We start from the raw sequence: 26,109 nt of genomic DNA, 5'->3' as shown, positions 1-26,109 counted from the left end.
CTCTCTCAAATAAATAAGAAACCTTAAAAAACAAAAAAATCAGGTTCAGATCTAAGACACCTGGTGCTCTCATACCTAGAGGCCCTCAGATTACTTCACCACAGCCAGAGATTGCTGCAGCTCCGATCATTTCCTAATTATCACCTCTTTCTAACCTCCCTCTCCATAAGGACAACACACACTTTCTTCTAACAGATGAACCTCCAGCATATCTGACCCAGAAAGCGTAGCAGCCCGGACAGAACTTCTAATTGCTCACAAGTCTGATCTATTCCTAATGGGATTAGAAAGCCAATTTCGGGCCCTCACAGAGAAGTTAGTGAAGTGGCAGATGGACAGAGCACAGGAAATCCCAATCTAGCACAGGCCAGCTTTTAGTGCTTGGTTCTGCTCTTTGTTAATCAATCAGCAAACTGTCCAACATAACACAATGAATACAGTTATCTCCCGAGGGCACCAAATTTAACCCCATCCAGCTAAGTGAGGGAGAGTGAGGCCTCAGCAGTGAGGCCGTGAGCAAACTTTTGTGTCTTAGAATCCGAGAATGTTTCAGAAGAATGCTTGGTGTATTGATTTCTTTAGCTCAATAGTTCACAACCTTGGCTGCAAATGAATTCATCAGGTGGGGAAGAGAGTGGGGAGCTTTAAAAAATACTGGTGCTGGGATCCTACCCTCAGAGATGCTGATTTAGTAACTTGGACCTCTTTATTAAAAACAAACAAACAAAACACCCCAGGTAACCCTGATGTGCAGTCAGTGATATTCTAGCTTCTTCCAGATGTCTCTTATACCAATAGTCAGTTCTATCTCTTAATTTTCATATAAGGAACCTAAGGAGTTTTAAAAAGTCACATAAATGCCCTGAGTTTTACTCAATGTCTTGAGCTGAGATCTGGGAATTGAAGTTCATTTTCTCCTGTAAGTTATCCAGTGCTCTTGAAGGCAACCGTCTGGTTCCATAATCCTAGCATTTTTTCCCCAACACCGTTAAATTGTCCTATGGTGGCTGCTAACCAGTGTCCAAAGGCCGCCTTCTCAGGGGCTCATGGAAACTAATGGCAATGTAGCCTGATATGCTGTCTGATCGCTGAAGCTGCTAGTTTTCCATCCAGAATACAGAAGGGTGTTGCATTGTCTTTCATTCCCCACCCCTCCCCAGACACAACCAGTTCCAGAGATCCCACATTTCCCTGAAGGTCTTTTGCCTAAAACCCATTCTCTGGAACCAATCTGGGTATTAAAGTTCTTTTGTTTGCAAGCAACAACAACAACAACAACAACACAACAACTGAATCAATGACCTTAGTTAGCTTAAGGAAATAAGAATATATTGGAATGGATCCTGGGATAGTTCACGGGTCCAAATAAATTGCGAAAGAACCAAAACTAAGGAAATAAGAAATCTCTGATAACCTCCTCCTTAGAGAGCTACCATAAAAGCCATCCAGCTCTGATGACTCTTAGTCTCTGTGTCCCTCCATCTGCGTTTCAGATTCCCACAAGACAATCTGTTGGCTCAGCTCGGCTTTAGGTCCTCCCCTCTCGTCAGCTGTGTGAGGCCAAGTCATGAAGTGTAGACATGACCACAGCAGCAAAGGGGGGCTGTAAACCTGGCACCACCCCAACAGAAGTCTACTTCAATGACCCATGTTTGTCAGCCTCTATTTTACAGTTCATGAATGGTAAAGGTAAGGGCAAAAAGGCACAAAAGACATTGCTTAAACAATTTTAATCAAGTGAACAGTAAGCAGTAAAAGTTCAATTGCATGAAGAGCCCACATTTCACATGTTCAAACTGTTTTCCAGTGTCTTTACTTGTAAGGTGTTGAAGGTGGGACCCACTCTTGAATCTTCTTTCTAGTGGTAGAATAAGGTACATATTGTTCTGGAGTGCCACTCACATTGAACTTATGGTTTGTCCAGATGAATTTACGAGCAACAGGTGGTTTTGTTGTTGGAGGATCATCGGTCATACAGTGAAGCCAACGATGCCTTAAAGAGGAAAAGAAAGACAGTTACAAGAGGCAGAGTAGTGTGGTGGGAGGAGGGCTAAGCAGGCAGTTCTGGGGGCTAGTCTGTGGGTTGAGCTCAAATCTCAGCTCCCTCACTTACTAGCTGAACTGCTATGCTTTAGCTTTTCCATCTGAGCATCCTGACTTCTGAAGGATGGCATAAGGATTAAATGCACCTAGAAAAATTCCTGCGCACACTAGGTACTTGACAATGTTAGCTCTTGCTTTTATTGTTACTGTATCTGGAGGACACTAGCAATTTTAAGATATACATTATTTTATGTATCTCTAAGACAAAAATGCTACCAATTAACTCATGCTACTATTGATTAAAATAGTATCCTAATTCTAGATGTAAGAAGGTATTTCAGAGCTGATGAATACAGCACTGCGACAGATGCTAGAGGCTGCTCTGCAGTTGCAGAAGGCTCAGGCTGCTCTGGTGGTGAAGCTCTAGCTGAAAACTGAACAAAGCTCCTGCCGAAGAAGAGGTCTCTGCTAGCATCTTAAATTCAAGCTTATATGCAATGATTTTGTTATATTAAAAACATTAAATCACAGTCTAAAGTTCACAAGTATTTCAGTTTTGAATGTTTCACAACTAATTTCAAAGGACAGGTACATGGAGTAGAAAGAGACCAATGATGCTGCAGCTAATGGCAGAGAAAGAAGGAATAAAGTCCAACGGACAAAGAGTAGAACTAAGTAGGAAGCCCCACTGAGGGACAGGAAGTAGGGACAGAATTCATACCAGATCCTCTAAGGCTGGGAGCTCACAAGACAGGCTGCTGTTATGGGAAAACGGCGTTGAGAGGAGGGAACAAGCAGAGAAATGTGGCTCCAAGAAAAAAAAAAAGGGGACTTCCCAGCTATAGAGAAAAGGGCAAGTGGAGGAGATTTCAGTAAAATAACTAAGACTAAAGCTAATGAGAAGTTTATGATGCTATTTAAGTTTAAGAATATTTGCTAGCAGTAATTGATAGATATAGCTAGGTAATTGGCTAAAACCAAGAAGAGAGGAGAAAAATTATTATTACTGTTGCTGCATTTGTGTCTAAAGACCTATCATGATCAGCTAATATAATAAAGAATGAAGACTTCTGTGCACACTGGGTTGGCGTCTCTCTTATATCCTCCAGCAGAAACGGAATTAGTGAGAGTGACCTGGACCAATAAACCTCGACTGTGAACATGAGCTCTGAACCTCTGAGACGATGGTGGTGAGACAGGCTCCACTAGCCACTCAAAGGAGGGATCAGTTGTCAAAACCAAGGTTGATACTTATCAGGGGCTTTATTTAAGCTTAAGGCACAGCAGAAATATTTAACTGTTACCTTGTCAAGGCAGCTTAAGTAACTAACTTATCTGAATAAAATAGAAAAATTTATTCAAATAATTGCTGTCAAGACTCTTGAAGGTTAAAATGATATTTAAGGAATCAGAGTCCAAATTTCATATATGCTTGTTCAGTTACTTAAGTGAGGGAATGTAGATCTCATGGAGAAATAGAAAATGCTTAAGAAAACTAAAAATATTTTTTACCATGATACATAAAATCTGAAAATGTTTATCCAGCAAGGCTACAGGCAAGAGTCAAGGAATGAATAAGCGATAATTTATTCTCATGATGGCAGTATAAAGAGCTATAAGAAACAAGAAAATGTTTATAATCTGCTAGGCCGATGTTACCCTCTGCTGCTGTTGTTAAACAAAGGCTAAATAAATCATACCTTTTAGGTTTCCACACCAAAGAGTTTTGGCAAAACAAATTTTCAGCTGGGTCATAAAAAAAATTTTTTTTTAATTTTTAAGTAATCTCTACACCCAAAGTGGGGCTCAAACTTACAACCCTGAGATCAAGCGTCCCATGCTCCATCAAATGAGCCGGCCAGGCGCACTCAGCTGTGTCATTTTTATTCCAATAAATTAAAGACACCAAGCTTAACAGCATTGTCTAGAAAACTATGTTCCAGCTGGCATTAAACCCACTTCAATTTTACACCACCTTTAATATCTTAAAGGACAAAATATAAAACTGCCTAAACTTGATGGTAAAATCAGTGCGAATACAAGTGAGAAAACTGACAGAAAGGGAAAAAGTTATAAGTCCAAAAGAGATCAATATTTATAAAGAAAATATATTACATTTTGGGAAATAATGAAAATATATTACATTTTAGAAAAACCCAGTATTCAAATATATTGAAGTGTGTTGAAATAACTGAAAACAAAGATACTAAAATCACAATTACAACATAACTCAAATGGAAATAAATCCCACCAGTGGCTGACCCTATTTTCAGCTGTTTAAGAGGAAGAGTAGTCAACGAACAGGGAAGGAAGACATTCCCCTTCTTTGAAAATATACTTCGCTTAGGTAGTCCCTCAGTGTGAGGTTGTCCACCATTCAAAGTGCAAAATGGAGGGATTTATTTGTGAAGAATAAAATAGCCTAATAGGAAATTAAAGAAATTAAAATATTCGGGACACCTGGGTTAATAGGAACTGAAAGATAAAGTCAGCAATTAGTATCAATGGCTGAAAACCTGCTGAAGACCATCCCCTTGCCTTATCTCCTTAGAGATCACACTTGCATCACATGAACTGGGAAGTTGAGCAAAAGAGTGAAGCAGAAAATGGCAATGACCTTGTCTATTAGAATAAGCTGATCTGAAGCGTATCACTGATGATGCTGACTTCAATGGATCCTTTCAAAGCTCTGAAGAGGAAAATCAAGAAATAACCAGAAAATTGTGGGAACAAAAGCAAATGAATGAAGAGCTTACAGGACAAACAAGCCACCAAACTGAGGAAGCATCTTTGCAGCATGAAAATTCACAGCTTGAAAGTGAGATTCAGCAGCTGAAGCTTCAAATTACATTAAGAACATGTCACGCCAACTTCAGGGAAAATTATCTGAGGAAGAAATACACTGCTTAGAAACGAAGAAACTTCCCCAACATGTGTAGAAACATGAACTCCACATATTAGATTCACAACCTCTATAAGAAGATGGCGGAACACAGGGGCAAAGAACTAGAGAGAAACACTTCCTACTACAGAAAGATCCTCTTCCAAGAGAAAAGAGCCCAAGAAAGCTGTATGGCAATTGTGTTGATGGACAGAAAACTCAAGAAGCTAAGAAAAGAAAATGATCACAACAAGCAAATGTTGGCCAACATGGAGCCCAACTTCCAGCCTTTCCCAAGTGGTCCTTTTACTCCTGTTACTCCACCTATAGCCCCCAGAGGCCCAGAAGTGTCAGGGGATCCCTTTGACCATCAGTCCTTCCAGGAAGGAGGATGGTCATCCTCTGAGGGCCCAGGATCTGGAGTCACCTGCAAGTCTGACTCAGCTCACAGCAGCCAGGTCCTGAACACCTACAACCATGGCACACCTGTATGTGTTTTCTTCTTTAAAGTAATTTTTGATTTATCTCTTTTTGGTTTAGCTACTGTTATTTAATTGGAGCTACAACTGCTCCTATTCAAGTAGAAATAGCATCGTAATTTTAAGATAATATTTTTCAAATAAAGATTCATTTAATTAAAAAATGTTATTAAAAACAAAGAAAGTTTAATTTTCCCTTTCAGAAAATCCCCAGAAATAAAATCTTACTAAATAACAGCAAATAACAGTAATACAAATCTAGGCAGTTTTGAATCTTTCTTCTCCTTGGATAATATACATTATTAATTTTGGGAATCAAGGATGGCTTCTGACCATAATGTTCATGTTTCAGATGTTTGCTTGCTTGCTTTCTTTCTTTCTTTTCTTGTAAGCCTGGCATATCAAATTATTGGGGAAACTAAGTATTTCTCAACAAAATGATTAATTTTGTTGAAAAAAAAATCAAGTTAGATTTCCTAAACCATATATCAAAATAGATTCCAGACAGATTAATAATGCTCAATACAACATAAGTATTTATATTCATAAGATATAGTGATATTTAGAAAATGTGAAGAACCACTTCTAAGATTAACATTAAGAGCAAAAAGCCATAAAGAAAAAAAAAAAGTGTACTTCTATTACACAGAAACTGAAATGTCTATGTCTTAAAACTCTGCAAACAAGATTAAAGGATAAGGTTTCGGCTCAAGTCATAATCTGAGGGTCATGAGACTGAGACTGTTCAAGATTCTCTCTCTCTCTCTCTCAATCAATAAAAAAACAAATAAATTAAAAGTTAAAAAAAAAAAGTTGCTGTTTCAGGAAAGAGAGAACTGTGACCTGGACCAGAGTAATCGTGATAGAGGTCATGATCAGATGTGGGACCTATTCAGAAATTAAGCACAAAGAACCTGCTGACAGACTGGGTATTAGGAAGACTTGTGAGGATGACCCTTAAGTTTCTGGCTTGGCTAAACATGAGTCATCTAAGAGCTTAGGAACATTCTGCTTGATAGATCTATTCATCTATATATATTGGGCATTTGAAGATATTGAATAAAATAAAATATACTACATTTATAAATGTGACCTAAAATGTTGAAAGGAATGTAATTAACTAAACTTGCAAATGAAGACAATTGTTTAGGAGATTTTAATCCTTTCCATTAGAATTTATCAAGCATTCATCAAACAAAAGAAAATAATTGTTTATTTTTATGCAAAAATGTTCAATTTACTAATCTTGTTATCCTATTTATAAACTGGACCTCAAGGCTTAAGAACAACCAGGTTTTAAAAATTGCAGCTATAACTTTTTTTAAGATTCAATTTATGTATTTGTCAGAGAGAGAGAGCGCGCGTGCACACAGGAGCAGGGGGAGGAGTAGACAGAGGGAGAAGCAGGCTCACCGTTGAGGAAGGAACCCGATGCGGGACTCGATCCCAGGACTCCGGGATCATGACTTGATCCAAAGGCAGACATTTTAACATAGTGAGTCACCCAGGGGTCCCTGCAGCTGTAACTCTTAATAATAGAGAACACTCAGATGGTTACCAGAGGGGAGGTGTGGTGAGCATGGGGTGACGTATGCAAATTTTGAATCACTATATTGTACACCTGAAACTAATATAACACTGTATGTTAACTATACTGGAATTAAAACAAAAACAAAAAAAGAACTGTGATAATAAAAATTGCAGCTGTAATAAACAGCGTATTAATTTAAAACCCAAATTTCCATTAATCCTTTATACATCAAAAGCTTCTCAGACACTAAAAAATCTCAAACTGACAAGAAGAATATTTAGTGAAATGGGAGAAAGTCTGTAACATTAAATGAGAAGAGGGGGAGAGCAAACAAAATATTACATATAATAAAGATATATGTATATATACACATACACATATCTATATATAGTTATTTATAATCATGAACCTTCTGAGGGTATGATTAATAAATTACAATCTGTTCTCTACACTGTGATCCTTTCAAAATATTTCTTCCCTATTCAAAAGCAGATCCTCAAATAGTCATTCAATCAATGAATGAAATATTAACAGTGCTTGTTTCTGGGCCAAGGAATTAGAGTTTTGCTTTTTTTTTTTTTTTTAAGATTTTATTCATTTATTTGAGAGAGAGAGAGAGAGAGAGAGAGAGAGGCATGAACAGGGGGGAGGGGCAGAGGGAAAAGGAGAAGCAGACTCTCCACTGAGCAGGAAGCCCAATGTGGGATTCAATCCCAGAACCCTGGGATCACCTGAGCAGAAGGCAAATGTTTAACTGACTGAGCCACATAAGCGCCCAAGGAATTAGAATTTTTGTTTCTACCTCATGTATTTATGGATTTTCCAGGTTTTCTGTAACAATTGTACATTTTTATAATTAGAAAAAAAAATTAAGTGATTGTACAGATTGTTTTAATAACATGAAAAATTGCTTATAATACTAAGAGAAAAAAAACCTTGAATGATTATGAACTACTACATAAAAAATTATTTAAAAGGACTAAAGGAAATATGCCAAATGTTGACAGTGGTTGTCTCTCAGGGGGATATGTAGATGATCCCTGCTCCCTGCCAGATTCTTTAAATTTTTCTCATCTCTCACATTCTCCAACATGAGGCTTGAACCCATAACCCTGAGATCAAGATCAGAGTGGAGATCAAAAGTCAGACCCTCAACCCCCTGAGCCACCCAGGCGCCCCTGATTTCTCACACTTTTTTTTTTAAGATTGTCTGATTGATTGATTTATCTATTTATTTATTTGAGAGAAAGAGCGTGCACATGAGGGCAGTAGGAGGGGCAGATGGAGAGGGAGATAACCCTCAAGCCGACTCTCAGTGTGGAGCCAGGGTTTCCATCCCACACCCTCCGATCACAACCTGAGCCAAAATTAAGAGTCAAATGCTCTACCAACTGAGCCACCCAGGCACCCCATGATCTCTCACATTCTTGAGAACAAATTCCATTTAGAATCAATGAAGTTCATATTGCCAAATCAAATGGACACTTCTTATCCTATGTAATCTCTCAGCAACAATGAATATGGTTAGCTTTCTTATCTAAATTTTTGAAATGCTATTCTCTTTTGCCTTCCTTCTTACCTTGCTAGCTACTTCTCATTCTTCTTTGCTAGCTTGACTTCTGTCCTAACCTCCAGATATATATACCTGGCTGTTCACTTGACATGTTTATTCGCTGACAGGTATCTCAAACTTACTACATCCAAAAAAGAGGTTTCTGAGTGGAATCCTCCACTCCCCATCCTACCCTTCTCCCAGTCCTCCATCTCAAGAAATGGTACTACCATCTATCCAACCTCTCAGACTCAAAACCTCTGAAACATCCCTGATTCCTACCACCCCCAAGCTATCTCCCTACTTGTACCCCACTTTTCTACAAAGGCATCTAGAACATCATATGCTAACTGAAAAAAAGCTGATCACAAGGAAAAGGCGTTCTCACAAGAGCAAAACATTTAATTTCACCATGGCCCTTGAAAAATCTTCAAGAACAAAATTATTTTCTGTTAAAAAAGGGAAATTTTCAACATATGCTGTTATTTTTAAAAGAATGTATTTATATTACTTCAGTAATTTAACCATTAATCTTAGTAAGAAAAATCAATATACAAGGAGAAACTGGCTGTACTACACTGAGAGAGAAAAGATGTTACTTAGAAATGAACATAAGGTGCCACCAAGTGGGAAAAAAGTGTATACACGGTAGAGAAAAATCTAGGCAAGCCATATTTGTTTTAACTTGATTTAAAGGATTCAGGGTTCCAATACTTCAAACGACAAAAAAGCATCTTTGTTTCTCCTGATATAAGTAGAAACAGTAATTTTACACTATAATGCATAAAAGAGCCCAAACTTTCCACCAATTTGCTCTGAACATTTTATCTTGTCAAATTTCATGTAGATACTAATTACTTACTTGGTTTATCAGTCACTAATTCTTTGCAAAAGCTAACTACCATAAAAATGAAAATAAAGACTTTTATTCATTACTATATAGATGGTGTAAATTAGCTAATTTAAAACAAAGATAAAATTAAGGACAATCAGAAGTAGTATAAAACACTATTTGCAATCTACTGAAATACTTTTTGAGTATTCTGCTCAATCAAATTAAGTTAATATAAACTCCTGAAAAAGAAATTAAGATCTCACTGCTGATCCTGTAAGAGATTAGAACTTTGATAAGAAAATGAAGGTACTGTAACAAAGAAAAATAACAGACACTAAGTTAGAGTACAGTATTGGTCTGCCAGCTGGTATTCATTAAGTGACTATAAACTCCAAGGTAGCAAGCACCATGTATTTTGCTTATCATTGTGAATCTATAAACCCATCAGTGCCTGACACATAGTGGGATGCTTAATAAATATCTGTTGAATAATCTTTTGTAAGCTGAGTACTGTGCTAGGTTCTAGGCAGTATGCTTTTTATTTTCAAAGTACATGTAGCTCCACAGCCCATTCCAGACATCTGCATCAGCACATACCCCTTCTACCTACTGGTAGACCTAGTGGCCTTACTGGCTGCTGACAGAGTCAAAGAAATGAAAGCCTTGCAATGAGATAAATAAAATGAACTCATTTTCCCACAAGATTTCTCCCCCCCACCCCAGAAGATTTCTAATATTCCCACAAGATTAGGGAACATTATGCGAACTACAGAAGTTTATTAAAGAAATTCCCTGATTCTATAAAAAATACTTGACACTTTTTTTTTTTTTTTTTTAAGAGTGACAGAGGGGAGGGAAAGGGCAGAGGGAGAGGGAGAGAGAGAAAATCTTAGGCTCCACACCTAGCACAGAGCCCGATGTGGGGCTCAGTCTCACAACCCAGAGATCAGGACCCGAGCTGAAATCAAGACACTGACATTTCACTGACTGAGCCATCCAGGTGTCCCAACACTTCACACTTCTGGAAGGAATTCTTCTCTAGGTGAGATTATGTAGCTACTGAACAGATTCATATACCATCACAGGCCATCCCTGGCACCAGCAACTCAGAGAGACGGAGGACAGGAACCACAGCTTGCCAGCTGGGCAACACAGGGTGTTCCTCTCACTGGGAGACTTTGCAGTAGTTCCTGCCAGTGGCAGCTGCTCACCCAGCCATCCAGGACCGATTATTATGATGATTTTTTTGTCTCCCTAGGTGACAAAGCAAAGGCTCAAAGGAGATGAGAGCCATGTCAGGTGCAGGAGCTACCCTAACTTAAAAGCTTCATGCTCCACAAAAGCTAACATCTCCAGTAACAACTCCATTGCATCGCTTCAGGATTCCCATTCTCACAAAGGACGTACCAGTTCTGAGAGCAATACTCAGGGAAGCCCAAACACAGCTAACTCATCAGGCATTTGCAATTCCTCTCATCAGATGCAATTTACCAATTAAAGATCAATGTAATCTAGCAATGTACAGTAGTCCCCCCTTACCTGCAGGGGTTAAGTTTTAAGATCCCCAGTGCATAGCTGAAACTGCAGGTAGTACTAAACCTTATATATACTATGTTTTTCCTATACATACATACCTGTGATAAAGGTTAATTTATAAATTAGGCATGGTAAGAGACCAACAACAATAACTAATAGTAATATAGAACAATTATAATATGTTATAATAAAAGTTGTGTGACTATAGTTCCCCCCCTCCCCGGGTCTCTCAAAATACTACTGTACTGTTCTCAACCTTCTTGTGATGACGTGAATGACATAGGCACTGTGACGTAGTGTCGGGCCACTATCAACCTTCTGACCATACATCAGGAGGATCATGTGCTTCCAAACCATGGCTGACCAGGGATGACTGAAACCGCAGAAAGCAAAACCGTGGATAAGGAGGGACTACTGTAGCTGATACAATCTAATCTGGTTTCTAGGGTAACAAAGTTAGGCATTTAATGGAAGATCAGATTCACTTAACCCTTTTGCCCACAATTCATGAAGTTAAATTGTATAGTATACTAGGTAAAATTACAATGAAGTCCTATCTCCATCATAAACCTTCTATCTTGACCTAAAGACCAGTGTGTATCTGTTTACCCACCATCCCCACTTGGCTAACAGGCACCTCACACTTAACACAGAAAAAGTAGAATTCTTGATTATGTCTTCCAGTTTTGCTTTCCCCATCCTACCCTGTCTTCCTCATCTCAATAAATTATACCGTTAGTAGTTCAGGTCAAAAATCTCGGGGGCGCCTGGGTGGCACAGCGGTTAAGCATCTGCCTACGGCTCAGGGCATGATCCCGGCGTTATGGGATCGAGCCCCACATCAGGCTCCTCCGCTAGGAGCCTGCTTCTTCCTCTCCCACTCCCCCTGCTTGTGTTCCCTCTTTCACTGGCTGTCTCTATCTCTGTCAAATAAATAAATAAAATCTTAAAAAAAAAAAAAAATCTCGAAGTTATCCTTGACTTTCTTTTCTCTCAAAATTTAATCCATCAGCAAATCCTCTGTCTTACTTTAAAATATATCCTTGTGGTAGGCAGCCTCTAACATGACCTCCATGATCAGACTCTTGGTATACACATCCTTGTATAATCCTCTGTGAGATAATAGAAAATGTATATACTGGTCTCTACACCCAGCTCCTGGCACAAAGCTCCTAAAACTCTCGTAATTTCCTAGTGCTAACACTAGGAGCACCTACTATTTTAATATTTGTCTTTGACTCTGACCCTGACACAGAGCTCCTAAAACCCTTATAAATTCTTAATAAGAGCAGTAAGAGCATCTCTTGCTCTAATAAGGTGACTCTGGGTAGGCTCCTGGATGGTCCTGCATGAGGTTCATCACCAGAAAGACCAAGTCATGATCAAAAGCTTGGAATTTTCGGCCTCAGCCCCTAACTTCCTGGCCAACCTACAGCTGACCGTCAGAAGCACAGGTGCTAACCTGGGCTTGTGAGTGGCATCTGGACGAGAGGTAGAGGAGCGAAGTCTTGTGGGAAGTGAACCTTACCTGTGGGATCCGATGCAAGCTATCTCCAGGGTAGACAGTGTCAAAGATGGATTAAACTGTAGGACACCCAACTGGTCTCAGAGACTTACTTGTCGTTGTGGGGTAAAATCTCTACACATTTGGTGACCAGAAGTGTCAGAAGTGAAGAGTTTTGTACAAATAATAAAGGAGACTCACAAGAGAAACACACAATAGAGAAGAACGGGGTTTTTCCCTACTAAGGAAGGAGAAGACTGAAATTTTTTTTCCCCTTTCATCCTCTCTCCATGAGTATGGACTGCATTTACTGACTCACTTCTAATAACTAAAATATAGCATAAGTGTAGAATGTCACTTCTGAGATTAGGTTTTAGAAAGACTGTGGCCTAACATATACTGTTAACTACACTTCAATTAAAAAAAGAAAAGAAAAGAGGGGCACCTGGGTAGGTCAGTTGGTTTAGTGTCTAGCTCTTGGTTTCGGCTCAGGTCATGATCTCAGAGTCCTGGGATTGAATTCTGCATGGGGCTCTGCGTTCAGCAGGGAATCTGCTTGAGGATTCTCTCCCTTTTCCTCTGCCCCTCCCTCTGCTCTCTCTCTAAAACAAATAAATCTTAAAAAAAAAAGAAAGAAAGAAAGAGAAGAAAACTACTCACACACAGAAGGCTGTCGCTTCCATCTCAGGTGATCTCTTTACTTGCTCTCAGGAAGCCACATCCAGAGATGGCCTTGTGGAGAGGCCCACAGGAGTGAGCACAGAAGCAGATCTTGTTGGTCTGCCTACAGCCATGTGAATGAATTTGGCCGTGGATCCTTCCCAAGGCAAACCCTGAGGTGACTGCAGCCGCAAATGGTATCTTGAGTGCAGCCTTGTGAAAGGTCCTAAACTGGAGGCATCTGGCTAAGTGGCACTCAATTCCTTACCCACAGAAATTGTGAGATACTGTTTATTGTTTTAAGCTAAATTTGGGATAATCTGTTATACAGTAATGGATAATTAATACCCCAAAACTCAACCTGCATCACTAGCACCTTCCAGCCTCCAAAATCTCCTGCCCAGACAATACATACAACAACTTCCTAAGTGATTAGCCTGTTTCCATACTGCCCCCTTCCTCATTCTTCACAGCAATGGCAGAGATGCTTTGAAAAAAATATAAATCATAGGCAATAATCATAGGCAGTAGAACATAGGCAGTAATCTCTTGGACATTGCCCTTAGCAACATATTTATGGACATGTTCCTTTGACAAGGGAAACAAAAGCAAAATTAAACTACTGGGACTACACCAAAATGAAAAGCTTTTGCACAGCAAATGAAACCATCAAGAAAACAAAAAGGCAACCTAGAGAATGGGAGAATATATTTGTAAATGATATATCGAATAAGGGATTAAGATCCAAAATATATAAAGAATATATACAGCTCAACACCAAAAGACCCCAAATGATCTGATTAAAAAATGGGCAGGGGCGCCTGGATGTCTCTGTTAAGTGGCTGCCTTTGACTCGGGACATGATCTCAGAGTCCTGGGACTGAGCCCCTTGTTGGGCTCGGCAGGGAGTCTGCTTCTACCTCTCCCCTTGCTCATGCTCTCTATTTCTTTCAAATAAATAACTAAAATCTTAAAAAAAAAAAATGGGCAGAGAGGGCACATGGGTGGCTCAGTCAGTTAAGCGTCTGCCTTCAGCTCAGGTCATGATCCCAGGGTCCTGGGATGGAGCCGTGATCAGGCTCCCTGCTCAGCATGGAGTCTGCTTCTCCCTCTGCGCCACCCCCCCCCGGCTTGCGATCTCTCTGTCCCACAAATAAATAAGTAAAATCTTAAAAAAAAACAAAAAACGGGCAGAGGACCTGAACTGATATTTTTCCAAAGACATACAGATGGTCAACAAATACATGAAAAGCTGCCCAACATCACTAATCATCAGAGAAATGCAAATCAAAACCACAATGAGATATCAACTTACAGCTGTCAGAATGGCTAGCAACAAAAAGATGAGAAATAACAAGTGTCAGTGAGGAGAAAAAGGAATCCTCATGCACTGCTGGTGGGAATGAAACTGATGCAACTATAGTGAAAAACAGTATGAAGGTCACTCAAAAAATTAAAAATATAATTACCATATGATCCAGTAATTCCACTAACGGGTATTTATCCAAGGAAAATGAAAACACTAATTCAAAAAAATATATGCACCCCTATGTTAACTGCAGCATTATTTACAATAGACAAGATACGGAAGCAACTCAAGTGCCCACCCCCAGATGAAAGGATAAAGATGTGGTATGCAGATACAGAGGAATATTACTCACTCATAAAAAAGAATGTGATCTCACCATCTGTGACAACATGGATGGACTAGAGGGTATTGTGCCTAGCGAAATAAGTCAGACTGAGAACAACAAATACCATATGATTTCACATATAACAAACATAAAAAATATATAAAAAACAAAACAAAAAAATAGAAAGCAGAAACAGACCCATAAATACAGAGAACAAACTGTTGGTTGCCAGAGAAGAAGATAAGGCGATGAGCAAAATAGGTGGAGTGGGAAAATAAATAAATAAATGAATGACTAAATAAACAGACAGACAGATAAACAGATAGACGGATGGATGGAACAAGTATACTAATGAATTACAACCCATTATAAAAGGGGAGTTCATACGGACATAAATAAATGGGTAGACTGAAAGTTTGATGAGTAATGGGATACTTATATAACTTCAAAGTACCTCTACACAAAATTCTAATTAATTGCAAAGGGAAAATTTGAGAAAGGAAAAACCTGGCAGAATCACCAAAACTTTAGAAAGGAAAAACCACCCTGAATTATCCAACTGAGAGAACTTATCACTAATGGGACAAATCAAAATAGGGTGTCACCTAGTAGAACGTAATACGAACATGATACGGCTTCTGTGATACTCCTGCTGAAGATACGAAGTCTGAATCTAGTCATGAGACTGGACTGATGGACCCACACTGAAGGACTTTCTACAACATAACTGGCCTGTAATTTTCAGAAGTATAAAGATCATGAAAATCTAGGAAAGCTAAGGAACAAATCTAGAGTGAGACTAGAGAGGAATGAGATCCGTATGAAATGCACCATTACATCTCTGGCAATAGAAGACCTTGTCGGCAAAGTGCTGAAAATGGAATGGGATCTGACGATTAGACAGCGGTGGTAAACCACTGTTAATTTTCTGCCTTTGATGGATAAACTGTGGTTACATAGAATATCCTTGTTTATAAGAATTACACACTTGAGTATGCAGGTCATCCCTTTGGCAACTTACTTTGAAATGATTCAAATACTTGTAACTTCTCAGAAAGTTTCAGACTGTTCCCAATTTTAAAAAATTGTAAAACCGATCACATCCTACTTTACCTTCCAGTGACTTTCAAAGAAACTTAGAAAAAAAGGCAAAAAACCATGGCTCCGCACATCTACATGATCTGGGTTCTAGCTATTTCTCCTACCTCATTACCTAAAATCTTCCTTTCACTCCTTCACTTCCAGCCAAACTGGCCATATTGCTGTTCTTTGAATACAAGTAAATAAATCTCACAGGCTTTTGCCCTGTGGTTCCTGCTGCCTGGAGCTCTTACCATCCCCCCCTTCTCTGGCTTGTTCCCTCCCCTCTTCAAATATCAGTTCCTCAAAGAATCCTTCCCTAAGCTCCAAATAAAACAGCCACCAGACCTTGCCATTACTCCTTATCCCTTTATGAATGCCAGCTTCATGTTATCTTCCCTGCATTTATCATTGCTTAAATTTTGGAACACATTTGTTTTTCTGCCTTCCCCGCAATGAGAGCAAGAACTTTGCTGTACTGCTGTTGTATTCCCAATGCCTACAATAGTTCTTGGCACCTGGTAGGCATGCAATAAAAAGTTATTTGAATGAGTAACGATGATAAATTGTGTTTGTTATTCACTACTTTATACGTAAGATAACACCTGGCTCTCTAATTAAAGATGAATCAACCCAACTTCAAATTTTTTCATGGATCAAAGGTAAGAATTCACAAATTTAGAATTCCACAGTGTACTACACTCAGCAAAGGGGGGTCTGAGAAACAAACAGCTAAACTTGTCCAACAGCACTTCTCCCTACATCATAAGACTTTAAGCTTCCCTTACAAACAAGGGTCATCAAAGGTACTCAGCCCTTAGGAGGATCCTCTCCACAAAGAAATTCAGCTTTATATCCTCAACTGCCCTCAGGCTCCTGCTGGAGTGATGTTATCTTCTACAGCTTTGAACCTCCTTTTTCATGTGATCTCAGATCATATAAAAGAACTTGCTTGGCTGAATAGTATTTTTATCTTTTCATATTTTTTTACTATTTTATCATTTTAAATGTGTTTCATCACATAATTTAAATCAGTTTCCCCTTGCCCCTACCTCACAGTCTACCAAAAATACAGACCATGAGCACTGATGTAAAGATGAGTGCTTTGAAGGAGACAGATCTCAATCCATCTGAGATCTGAACAAGACAGCTCACTGGCCTTCGGCATCCTCCCAGGACCAGCCCTGCCCCCCAAACAATCAACTAAACGAATAACTAGGACACTCTGCCTCCTGAAAACCAAATTCCACTTTGAGACCTGGGACTCAAATAGTGCCCCTGACATATAAAGTGCCCCTTCAGAGAAAGTAAACAGCTCTTGGCCTAAAATTATAGTCCCTCAGATCTTAACAGAACCATAGGCTATTACTGCCCATTAAAAAGAGCACAGGGGTGCCTGGGTGGCTCGGTGGGTTAAGCATCCGACTCTTGACTTTGGCTCAGGTCGTGATCTCAGAGTCGTGGTACAGAGCCCTGTGTTGGGCTCCACCTGCCTGAGCCTCTCTTTCCTTCTCCCTCTACCCCTCCCCGCTACTCATGTGTGCACCTTCGTTTTCTCTCAAAAATAAATAAATAAATAAATAAATAAATAAATAAATAAATAAATAAATCCTTTTTTATATTTGCTTCCAATCCAGGGAGAGAGAGAGAGTGTGTGTGTGTGTGTGTGTGTGTATATTTTTTTTAAAGATTTCATTTACTTATTTGTCAGGGGGTGGGGAGAGATATCACGTGCAGGGTGGGGAAGAGTAGAGGGAGAAGCACACTCCCCACCGAGCAGGAAGCCTGATGCGGTACTCAATCCCAGGACCCTGGGATCATGACCAGAGCTGAAGGCAGTCGCTTAATGGACTGAGTCACCCAGGCGTCCCCAAATAAATAAATCTTAAAAAACAAATAAAAAGAGCACAAAATCCAACCTCAAATGTAACATCGCTGCTGGTTTCTGACGTTATAGAGCCCCTGAGTTTTATTATAAAGACATAATCCAACACAGGCATATCTCAGAGAAATCGCAGGTTTGGTTCGAGATTAACACAATGAAGCAAATATTGCAATAAAGCAAGTCAAATGAGTGTTTTGGTTTTCCAGTGCATGTAAAAGTTATGTTGATACTATACTATAGCGTATTACATGTGCAATAGCAGTATGTCTAGAAAAAGAAACCAATATATGCCTTGATTTAAAAATACTTTATTACTAAAAATACTAACCATCATCTGAGTTTTTTTTTTTTTTTTTAAAGATTTTATTTATTTATTCGACAGAGATGGAGACAGCCAGTGAGAGAGGGAACACAAGCAGGGGGAGTGGGAGAGGAAGAAGCAGGCTCATAGCAGAGGAGCCTGATGTGGGGTTCGATCCCATAACGCCGGGATCACGCCCTGAGCCGAAGGCAGACGCTTAACCGCTGTGCCACCCAGGCGCCCCCCATCATCTGAGCTTTTAGTGAGGGGTTTTGCTTGTTTTTTTAAGCTTTTAGGGAGTTTTAATCTTTTTACTGGTGGAGGGTCTTGCCTCGAGGTTGACGGCTGCTGACTACCAGGGCGGTGGGGTAGCTATGGCAATTTCTTAAAATAAGACAACAATGAAGTCTGTCACACTGATTAACTCTTCCTTTCACGAACGATTTCTCTATAGCATGCAATGCTGTTTGATAGCATTTACCCAGAGTAAAACTTTCAAAATTGTGGGGTTAATCCTCTCAAACCTGCCACCGCTTTATCAACTAAGTTTATGTAATATTCTAAATCCTTCGTTGTCACGTCAACAATCTTCACGCATCTCCACCAGGAGTAGATTCCATCTCAAGAAACTACTTTATTTGCTCACCCATGAGAAGCAACTCCTCATCTGTTCAAGCTTGATCATAAACTTGCCACGATTCAGTCCCATCTTCAGGCTCTGCTGCTAATTCTAGTTCTCCTGCTATTCCTACATTTACTTCCATAGTTACTTTATCCACTGAAGTCTTGAACCCTCAAAACCATCCATGATCAATAAGTTGGAATCCTGTTAATGCTGATGTTTTGAACTCATCCCATGAAATCACAAATGTTTTTAACAGCATCTAGAATGGTGAATCCTTTTGAGAAGGTTTGCAGTCTACTTTGCCCAGATCCATCAGAGCAATCACTACTATGGCAGCTATAGCTTTATGCAATGTATTTCTTAAAAGAGACCTGAAAATCAGAATTACTCCTTGACCTGTGGGCTGGAGCACAGATGCTGTGCTAACAGGCATGAAACAACATGACTCTCACCGTCCATCTCCATCAGATCTCCTGGGTGATCAGGTGCATTGTCAGTAAGCGGTAGTATTTTGAAAGGAATCTTTCTCTGAGCAGTAGGTCTCAACAGTGGGCTTAAAATATTTAGTAAACCATGTTGTAAACAGATGTGCTGTCATTCAGGCTTTGTTGTTCTACTGACAGAGCACAGGGAGACGTAGCATAATTCTTAAGGGTCATGGGATTTTCTCAACAGTGAATAAATACAGGCTTCAACTGAAAATCACCAGCTGCATTAAAAGAGCCAGCCTATCCTTTGAAGCTTCAAAGCCAGGCATTAACTTCCCTCTAGCTATGCGAGTCCTCTGGCATCTTCTTCCAACAAAAGGCTGTTCCATGCACACTGCAAATCTGCTCTTCAGTGTAGCCGCCTTCACTAATGACCTTAGCTAGGTCTTCTGGGTCACTTGCTGCGGCTTCTGTATCAGCACTTGCTGCCTCACCTTGCATTTTTATGTCATGGAGACGGCTTCTTAAACTTCATGACCCAAACTCTGCTAGCTTCACTTTTCTTCCGCAGCTTCCTCATCTCTCTCAGCCTTCACAGAATTAGAGACAGTTAGGGCCTTGCTTTGGATTAAGCTTTGGCTTAGGGAATGTTGTGGGTGGTTTGATCTTCCAGCCAGAACACTAAAACCCTCTATATCAGCAATAAAGCTGTTTCACTTTCTTATCATTCTTGTGTTCACTGGAGTAGACCTTCAGTTTCCTTCAAGAACTTTTCCTCTGTGGGGCACCGGGGTAGCTCAGTCGGTGAAACATCTGCCTTCAGCTTAGGTCATGATCCTAGGGTCCTGGGATCTGTCCTGCATTGGGCTCCTTGCTCAGCAGGGAGCCTGCTTCTCCCTCTCCTTCTGCCCCTCCCCTGCTCCTGCTCACGTGCACATGCTCTCTCTTTCTCGCAAAAATAAATAAATAAAAAATCTTAAAACAAACAAACAAGAAAACTCCCAATGAAATACACATTTCCACTTTCTCTTGAAAAATCATATCTAGAAACCACTGGCTGAATTCTCAGCCAATGGAACTGGGAGTGATGAATAGCACTGCTGTCCTCTTTGAAGGAGTATGTGCTTTTCAGTCCTTTATAGTCCCCACTATTCCCTATTGTCTCACACTGTACTTCACTCACTCATGTTACACGCCTTGATTTCTGAGTCTTCAGAATAGAAGTGAATACTCTGAGATTATTCTACTCAATGGAGCCCGAAACTGTTTCTGATGCTCAAATTCAACTAAAACAAAATGTCACAGTTAACCTCATACACTTATTTCTGGTTTTTGGTGAAATTTTCTAGACTGACTGTAACAGATATCCAGAGTTTAACTGTGTATCAAACAAATGGCACTATTTTAGCAAGCTATGAAATAGATATGAGTACTTTGCTTTGAAATATTTTATATAAAATTTGATAAGTCAAGTAAGAGCATTTAGAATTCGATGTCAAAACAGGTATATTGTAAAATTAGTTTTCAGAGACCTAAGGAATTTGAGGGCTCTCATTTTACAGATGAGAAAACTAAGCCCCAGAAAGATTAAGGAACTTGCTTGAAGTCAAACTGCCAAATATTCAGAGTCAGAATTCTTCTTGCTCTTCCTTTCACCCACAGCCAGGTGATAATGTGGCATACTGTTTTTTTCCCCAAAGACAGCCATATCATTATATATGCCAATATATAATGTGACGTTGACATGCCTCCATTAAGAGACAGGGTCTATGTTCTCTTTCATTAAGCTTGGGCACAGTTTTCTAATTGCCTCAACCAACGGAACGCAGAGATGATACTGGATGGTTTCCAAGACTAAATAAAGGCAGTAAAGGCAACAGGGGTTTTGCCGAGTGCTCTCTCTAGAGCACTTGCCTGAGGAAGCCCAGGCTACCTGAGGGTGTTCCAACCTAACGCCCCAGCTATGCCCTCAGCTGACAGTCAACACCAACTGCCAGATACTGAATGAACAAGTCTTTAGATGATTCTGGTATCCAGCCTCTCAGTCTTCTACCTGACCCTGTGGAGCAGAGATAAGCTATCCTGACTGTGTCTTGCCTGAACTCCTGACCCATAAAAACTATGAGAGGTAAATACTTGTTGTTTAAGACACAGAGTTTTAGGGTTATTACACATTCACCATACCCCGGGACAAATGCTTTTAGAACACCACTAACTGTTTTATAAATAGACATTCAATAAATATTTGTGTAATGAAACAAATACTGCCAAGCCAAATAAAATAAAATGTTGACTTAGTTTACCATTCAGGGGGCACCATGCTTCCATCCACATCCCAAAATGTGTTTTTGCCATTCATTTCAGTAGTATATATAACCCATCGGTGACGGCCTGGGTGGAAAAAGCAACATTTATAAAGATTTAAGGAAATAAAGACAACCTTAACAAAACAAAAACAAAAACAAACAAAAATAAGCATGATTGCATAATATCAAAGAAGACAACTATTTTTTATTAATAAAAGACTTTTATGTGCTTTTACATAAGAGGAAAGTTAGAGGAATACACCCTGGGTATATTAGTGGAGGCAAGCCTCAGGAAGTACATGGCAAACTTTTATCAATAACCTAGCAGCTACAAGAGCAAAATCCCTACACTAAGAATGAGCCCCGGGGCTCAGGCATTTCCCACAGTGGAGAACTCTTGTTCTCCCCTGTCCTTCTGCCAAGGGAGTAGAGGAGAGTAGGGAGATTATGAAGTGTTCCCAGCTGTTCAGGGTATTCAGTCTCTTCCTGAGACTGGGGCAGGAGAAATATATTCACAGCTGTCATACTCAAATTATATGTTTCCATATAAATATTTTTAAATGACCACCAGAGATCCTTTTGGAAATTGGTGATTGTACATAATAAGCAAACATTATAAATGATGGTTAGATAAGTAAGACAGTTCATGTCATCGAAATAACATGGTAGCATTCTTTATTCCACAAATTATTTGGAATAGTTGGGGGCCTAACTACAATTTACACGACTGTTTCTATTGGGTCCTTAAGTTGAGCAGAGACCTGGGACTTTGTCACTTATTATCAATGGATTTTAGGCAAGTTTTATTAGCTTCAGTTTCTCTATTAAAAGTGGATGAACATAGAGGCACCTGGCTGACTCAGTCAGTAGAGCACAAGACTCTTGATCTCAGGGTTGTAAGTTCAAGCCCCATGCTGGGTGTAGAGATTACTTAAAAATAAAATATTAAAAAAAAAGGGGGGGGATGATTATACCTACATCTTCAGGTCACTATGAAAATTAAATATCACACGCATACATCTAGTTTAGCACTGGGCAAAAAGTGCATAATAAATATTAATTCTTTCTACCCCTTCCTTACTGCCCCTACCCCCCAAATAGAAAATACCCAATTCATCCCTATAATGGATTTTAAGCCAATAAACAAAAAGTAATCTGCATTTATTTTATAGACTTTCCTTATTTTTTTAAAATTTTATTTATTTATTTGACAGAGATAGAGAGCGCACACATGTGCATGAGAGAGCACAAGCAGGAGGAGTGGCAGGCAGAGGGAGACGGTGAGGGAGAAGCAGGTTCCCCACGGAGCAGGGAGCCCGATGTGGGGCTTGATCCCAGGACCCCAGGATCATGACCTGAGCTAAGGCAGATGCTTAACCAACTGAGCCACCAAGGCACCCTTTATAGAGTTTTCCTAGATAAATACATAATCAACAAATATCAACTAATGCTATTTAAAGATGATCTTATCTATTAAAGGAAATACAGAGTTTTCAAGCACAACTAGGATCCTCTGGAGTCTGCCTTTGAGGGGCCCCTCTGGAATCTCCCTCGTATTAAGGCCCCGAGTCTCTCCCTGCAGCCCCCAGGCAGGTTCTTAACCATCCTGGAGCCTTCTCCCAGGCCCTAGACCAGATGGAAACAATAAAGCTTTTTGCAGGGGAAAAAAAAATTCAACATTTGTTTCTTCTATTAGAGAAATCAATCTTGAGAATAATTAACTAAAAGTAAACTACAATCCAATTAGGCAGGGGAATGTGAAGGCAGACGAAAAAACCCTGGAAAAGATTTCAGAGAATTAGGCCATGATGACAGAGAGGGGCCTTAACAATCTCACAATACACATATATCAAAAATTTAAATGTACAGACTTAGACTCAGCAATTCTACTACCAGGAATTTATTCTTAACAATACTTAAACAAATGAATGTGGATGTAGTTACAAGCCAAGTCACTGCAGCATTGTCTCTAACAGCACAAGGCCGAAGGCAATCTAAATATCTATCAATAGTGAAGTGCTTGAAAAAAGAATGATTCTTTCATACAGTGGAATATTGTGTTGACATTAAAAAATGCTAATTTTTTAAATTTAAAACAAACAAACAAAAATTCAAAGAAGAATGCTGTAGAAACATCCAACTTACTACTATGGAAAAATGGCCCATAAGTTTCAAGTAAAAATATTTCCACTTACGAACAACATACATAACATAATCCCATGAAATTAAAAAAAATGTACGTTGGTTATACAGTCACTAAAAAAGCTCTTCGTACATTATGGAAAACAGAGTCAAATCAAGTCTCAGGGCGCCTGGGTGGCTCAGTCGGTTAAGCGACTGCCTTCCACTCAGGTCATGATCCCGGAGTCCTGGGATCAAGTCCCACATCAGGCTTCCTGCTCAGTGGGGAAGTCTGCTTCTCTCTCTCCCTCTGCTCCTCCCACCAGCTCCTGCTCGCTCTCTCTAATAAATAAAATAAAAAATATTTAAAAAAAAATCAAGTCTTAATCTCACTGTCATTATACTCACCAAAAAACTGCTTGTTGTCTTCATAGTATTTGTTTCCATATTTGTCTTCCCCCACTAAGGTACCAACCCTCACATCATTTGCCCTATGAATATAAAAAAAAAAAAGAGAGAGAGACATTTTAGAATGATTCTTTGTTCAAAGGACAAACTTAATACAGTGAGTATAACAACTTTCAGAAACAAAGGGCGCTGCATCGACTAGTAAAATGAGGAGATCTGGAGATGGTCACTAGTTGTACACTTCCAGCGGTTTTCAGGTAAGAGCTCTAGAATTCCTGCTCATGTCACCCCCAGTACCACGTAGACACACAGAAAAGATGGATCAACTCAACGGATATGCTTAAAATTACACAAAATATATAGATGCAATATCTTCAAATCACAAGACTACTTTTATCTATTACTCCAATGCCATGAGGCAAAACCAAAGGAGTTAGCAAAACCCTCAGGAAATCAGGAAGCCAAAGTGTTTCATCTTAAAATGATTCGAAAGTCTCCAAGGCTTTCGTTGGATTCTGGGTCTCCGATTCGGTTTCCGTAGATGATGCTGCTCCTCGACGAACGAATGTCAGGACTAGTAGGGACCGTTAGGATCATCTCGGCCAACGCCTTACTGTGCAGAGGAGGAAACCGAAGGCCAGTGAGGTAAAAACTTTCCCAAGGTCAGAGTGTTGGGCAAAGCGCACTACTCTCCAGGAAGCCGGGCAGGGGTGCAGCCCACAGGCCCTCGATTCTCACAGCCTCTACAGCTGGCTCTGATCCTGTCTCAAGGAGACTCCTGGGCACGCACTTCGGCCGGGAGAGGCAGGGCAGAGATTGGGCAGACTGTCCTTGACAAGAGCTGCGAAGTCTCCAAGGGGACCCAACCCGGGACTCCTTCCAAGAAATCAGCTAACTCAAGTATAGTCCTAGAGGCCAAGAGCATGGCTCTGGCCGCCCTCTGGCCGCCTACCTGAAGAAAACCCGTAGATAGCCACGGAGGCCGCCGTGGCCGCTGACCTGCTGCAAGCCGCGTTTCAGGACCTGCAAGAGTTCCATCTTGTTCCATAGGCCCACCCTCCCAGGTGCGACGGTCAAAACGCACCGGGAGGAAGCGAACACTCAGCAGGACGGTACCGACCACAAAAAGTTCCCCTTCGCGCACGCGCGCGAGATACGCAGGGATGGCTCCACGCATGCGCAGAGCTGGAGCTCCTCTGCGCGACCACTTTACGGTTTGCGGGAGAACGCTCAGCTAGTTTCTCTGGGAAGCGAAGGCACGGTGAACTTTTACTAAGTTTTTAGGCGCTCTATTTAGAGTGCGGAGCGTGTGGTGGAGAGCTCACATAGATTAGGCTTCCATAGGTGGAGGTTCCACCTTGAGGGACCTCAGTTTCCTCATCTTTTTAGATGGCTCAGACTACTTGAAAAATCCTTTCTAGCGCCAAGATTCTTTAGAAACAAGATACCATTAGCAAATTCAATATTGGGCACAAATGATATTGAATACATTCGATACGAGTACGTATACTAGTGTTGTGTAGGTAGGAGTGCGAGGAGGAGGTATAGAAAACTATAAAGTTAATATCTGCTGTCAAGGATTTAGTTGCAAAGTTAAAATTCAAAATTTCCAACACTTAAAAATTTATTAGAAAACTAAATTGTGCATGTTACTTAAAATTTTTTAATAAAGGATAGCAAACGAATATTATTTCTAATTTTCCAGTGGCTATTTTACATAGTATGCTTTAAAGCTTTTTTTTCCCTCCAATTTATTTGACAAAAAAACCTGGCAGTTTCTCCAGTAGGGTGTTCTACAGTCTGGATTTTGTTGTGTCCCTGTGTTCCTCTATCCCCTGTATTTCCTATGTATTTGTAATTACACCTAGGTGCTTGATCAGATTTGTGTTTATTTCTTATGTTGTTGGGTATATTTTATAGGTGATGATATCTTTCCATCAGGAAGCATACATGGTGTCTGTTTCACTTTTTGTGATTTTTTGGGAGACATTGGTGAGCACTGCCTAAATAATTTCATTTTTTCTTCATTAGCCACAATTCTTTTATGAAGAGACACTTCCACTCAACTATCTGGTTCCTGATATACAGTTCATATAGGAAAGGCAGGATGGGTGCTTGATTCCTTTATTTAAGTATTCAGAATTGCAAGTTGGTTTCCTAGCACTTTTTTTCTTTTGTGGCAAAAAACACAACATAAAATGTACTATCATAACCCTGAAGTGTATAGTAGTGTTAACTATATGCACATTGTTGTACGGATCTCTAGAGCCTTTTCATCTTGCAAAACTGAAACCCTGTAT

At 39.9% G+C, this 26,109-nt stretch overlaps 1 protein-coding gene across 1 annotated transcript; it reads right to left on the bottom strand.

Moving 5' to 3' along the window:
• Positions 1-1,711: 1,711 nt before the first annotated feature.
• On the bottom strand, positions 1,712-24,935 carry NDUFA12 (NADH:ubiquinone oxidoreductase subunit A12). The gene is made up of 4 exons (XM_026499884.4): positions 24,762-24,935; positions 23,810-23,892; positions 21,278-21,365; positions 1,712-1,993 (listed from the first exon to the last, which is right to left on the bottom strand). The coding sequence occupies exons 1-4, from the start codon at positions 24,845-24,847 to the stop codon at positions 1,813-1,815; spliced, it is 438 nt and encodes a 145-aa protein (XP_026355669.1). The 5' UTR covers positions 24,848-24,935; the 3' UTR covers positions 1,712-1,812.
• Between the last annotated feature and the right edge of the window lie 1,174 nt (positions 24,936-26,109).

The sequence above is a fragment of the Ursus arctos genome, unplaced genomic scaffold (assembly GCF_023065955.2).
Source record: "Ursus arctos isolate Adak ecotype North America unplaced genomic scaffold, UrsArc2.0 scaffold_21, whole genome shotgun sequence".
Classification (NCBI taxonomy): domain Eukaryota; kingdom Metazoa; phylum Chordata; class Mammalia; order Carnivora; family Ursidae; genus Ursus; species Ursus arctos.
The sequence above is the reverse complement of the archived record's forward strand: the minus strand, read 5'-3'. Positions and strand labels throughout refer to the sequence as shown.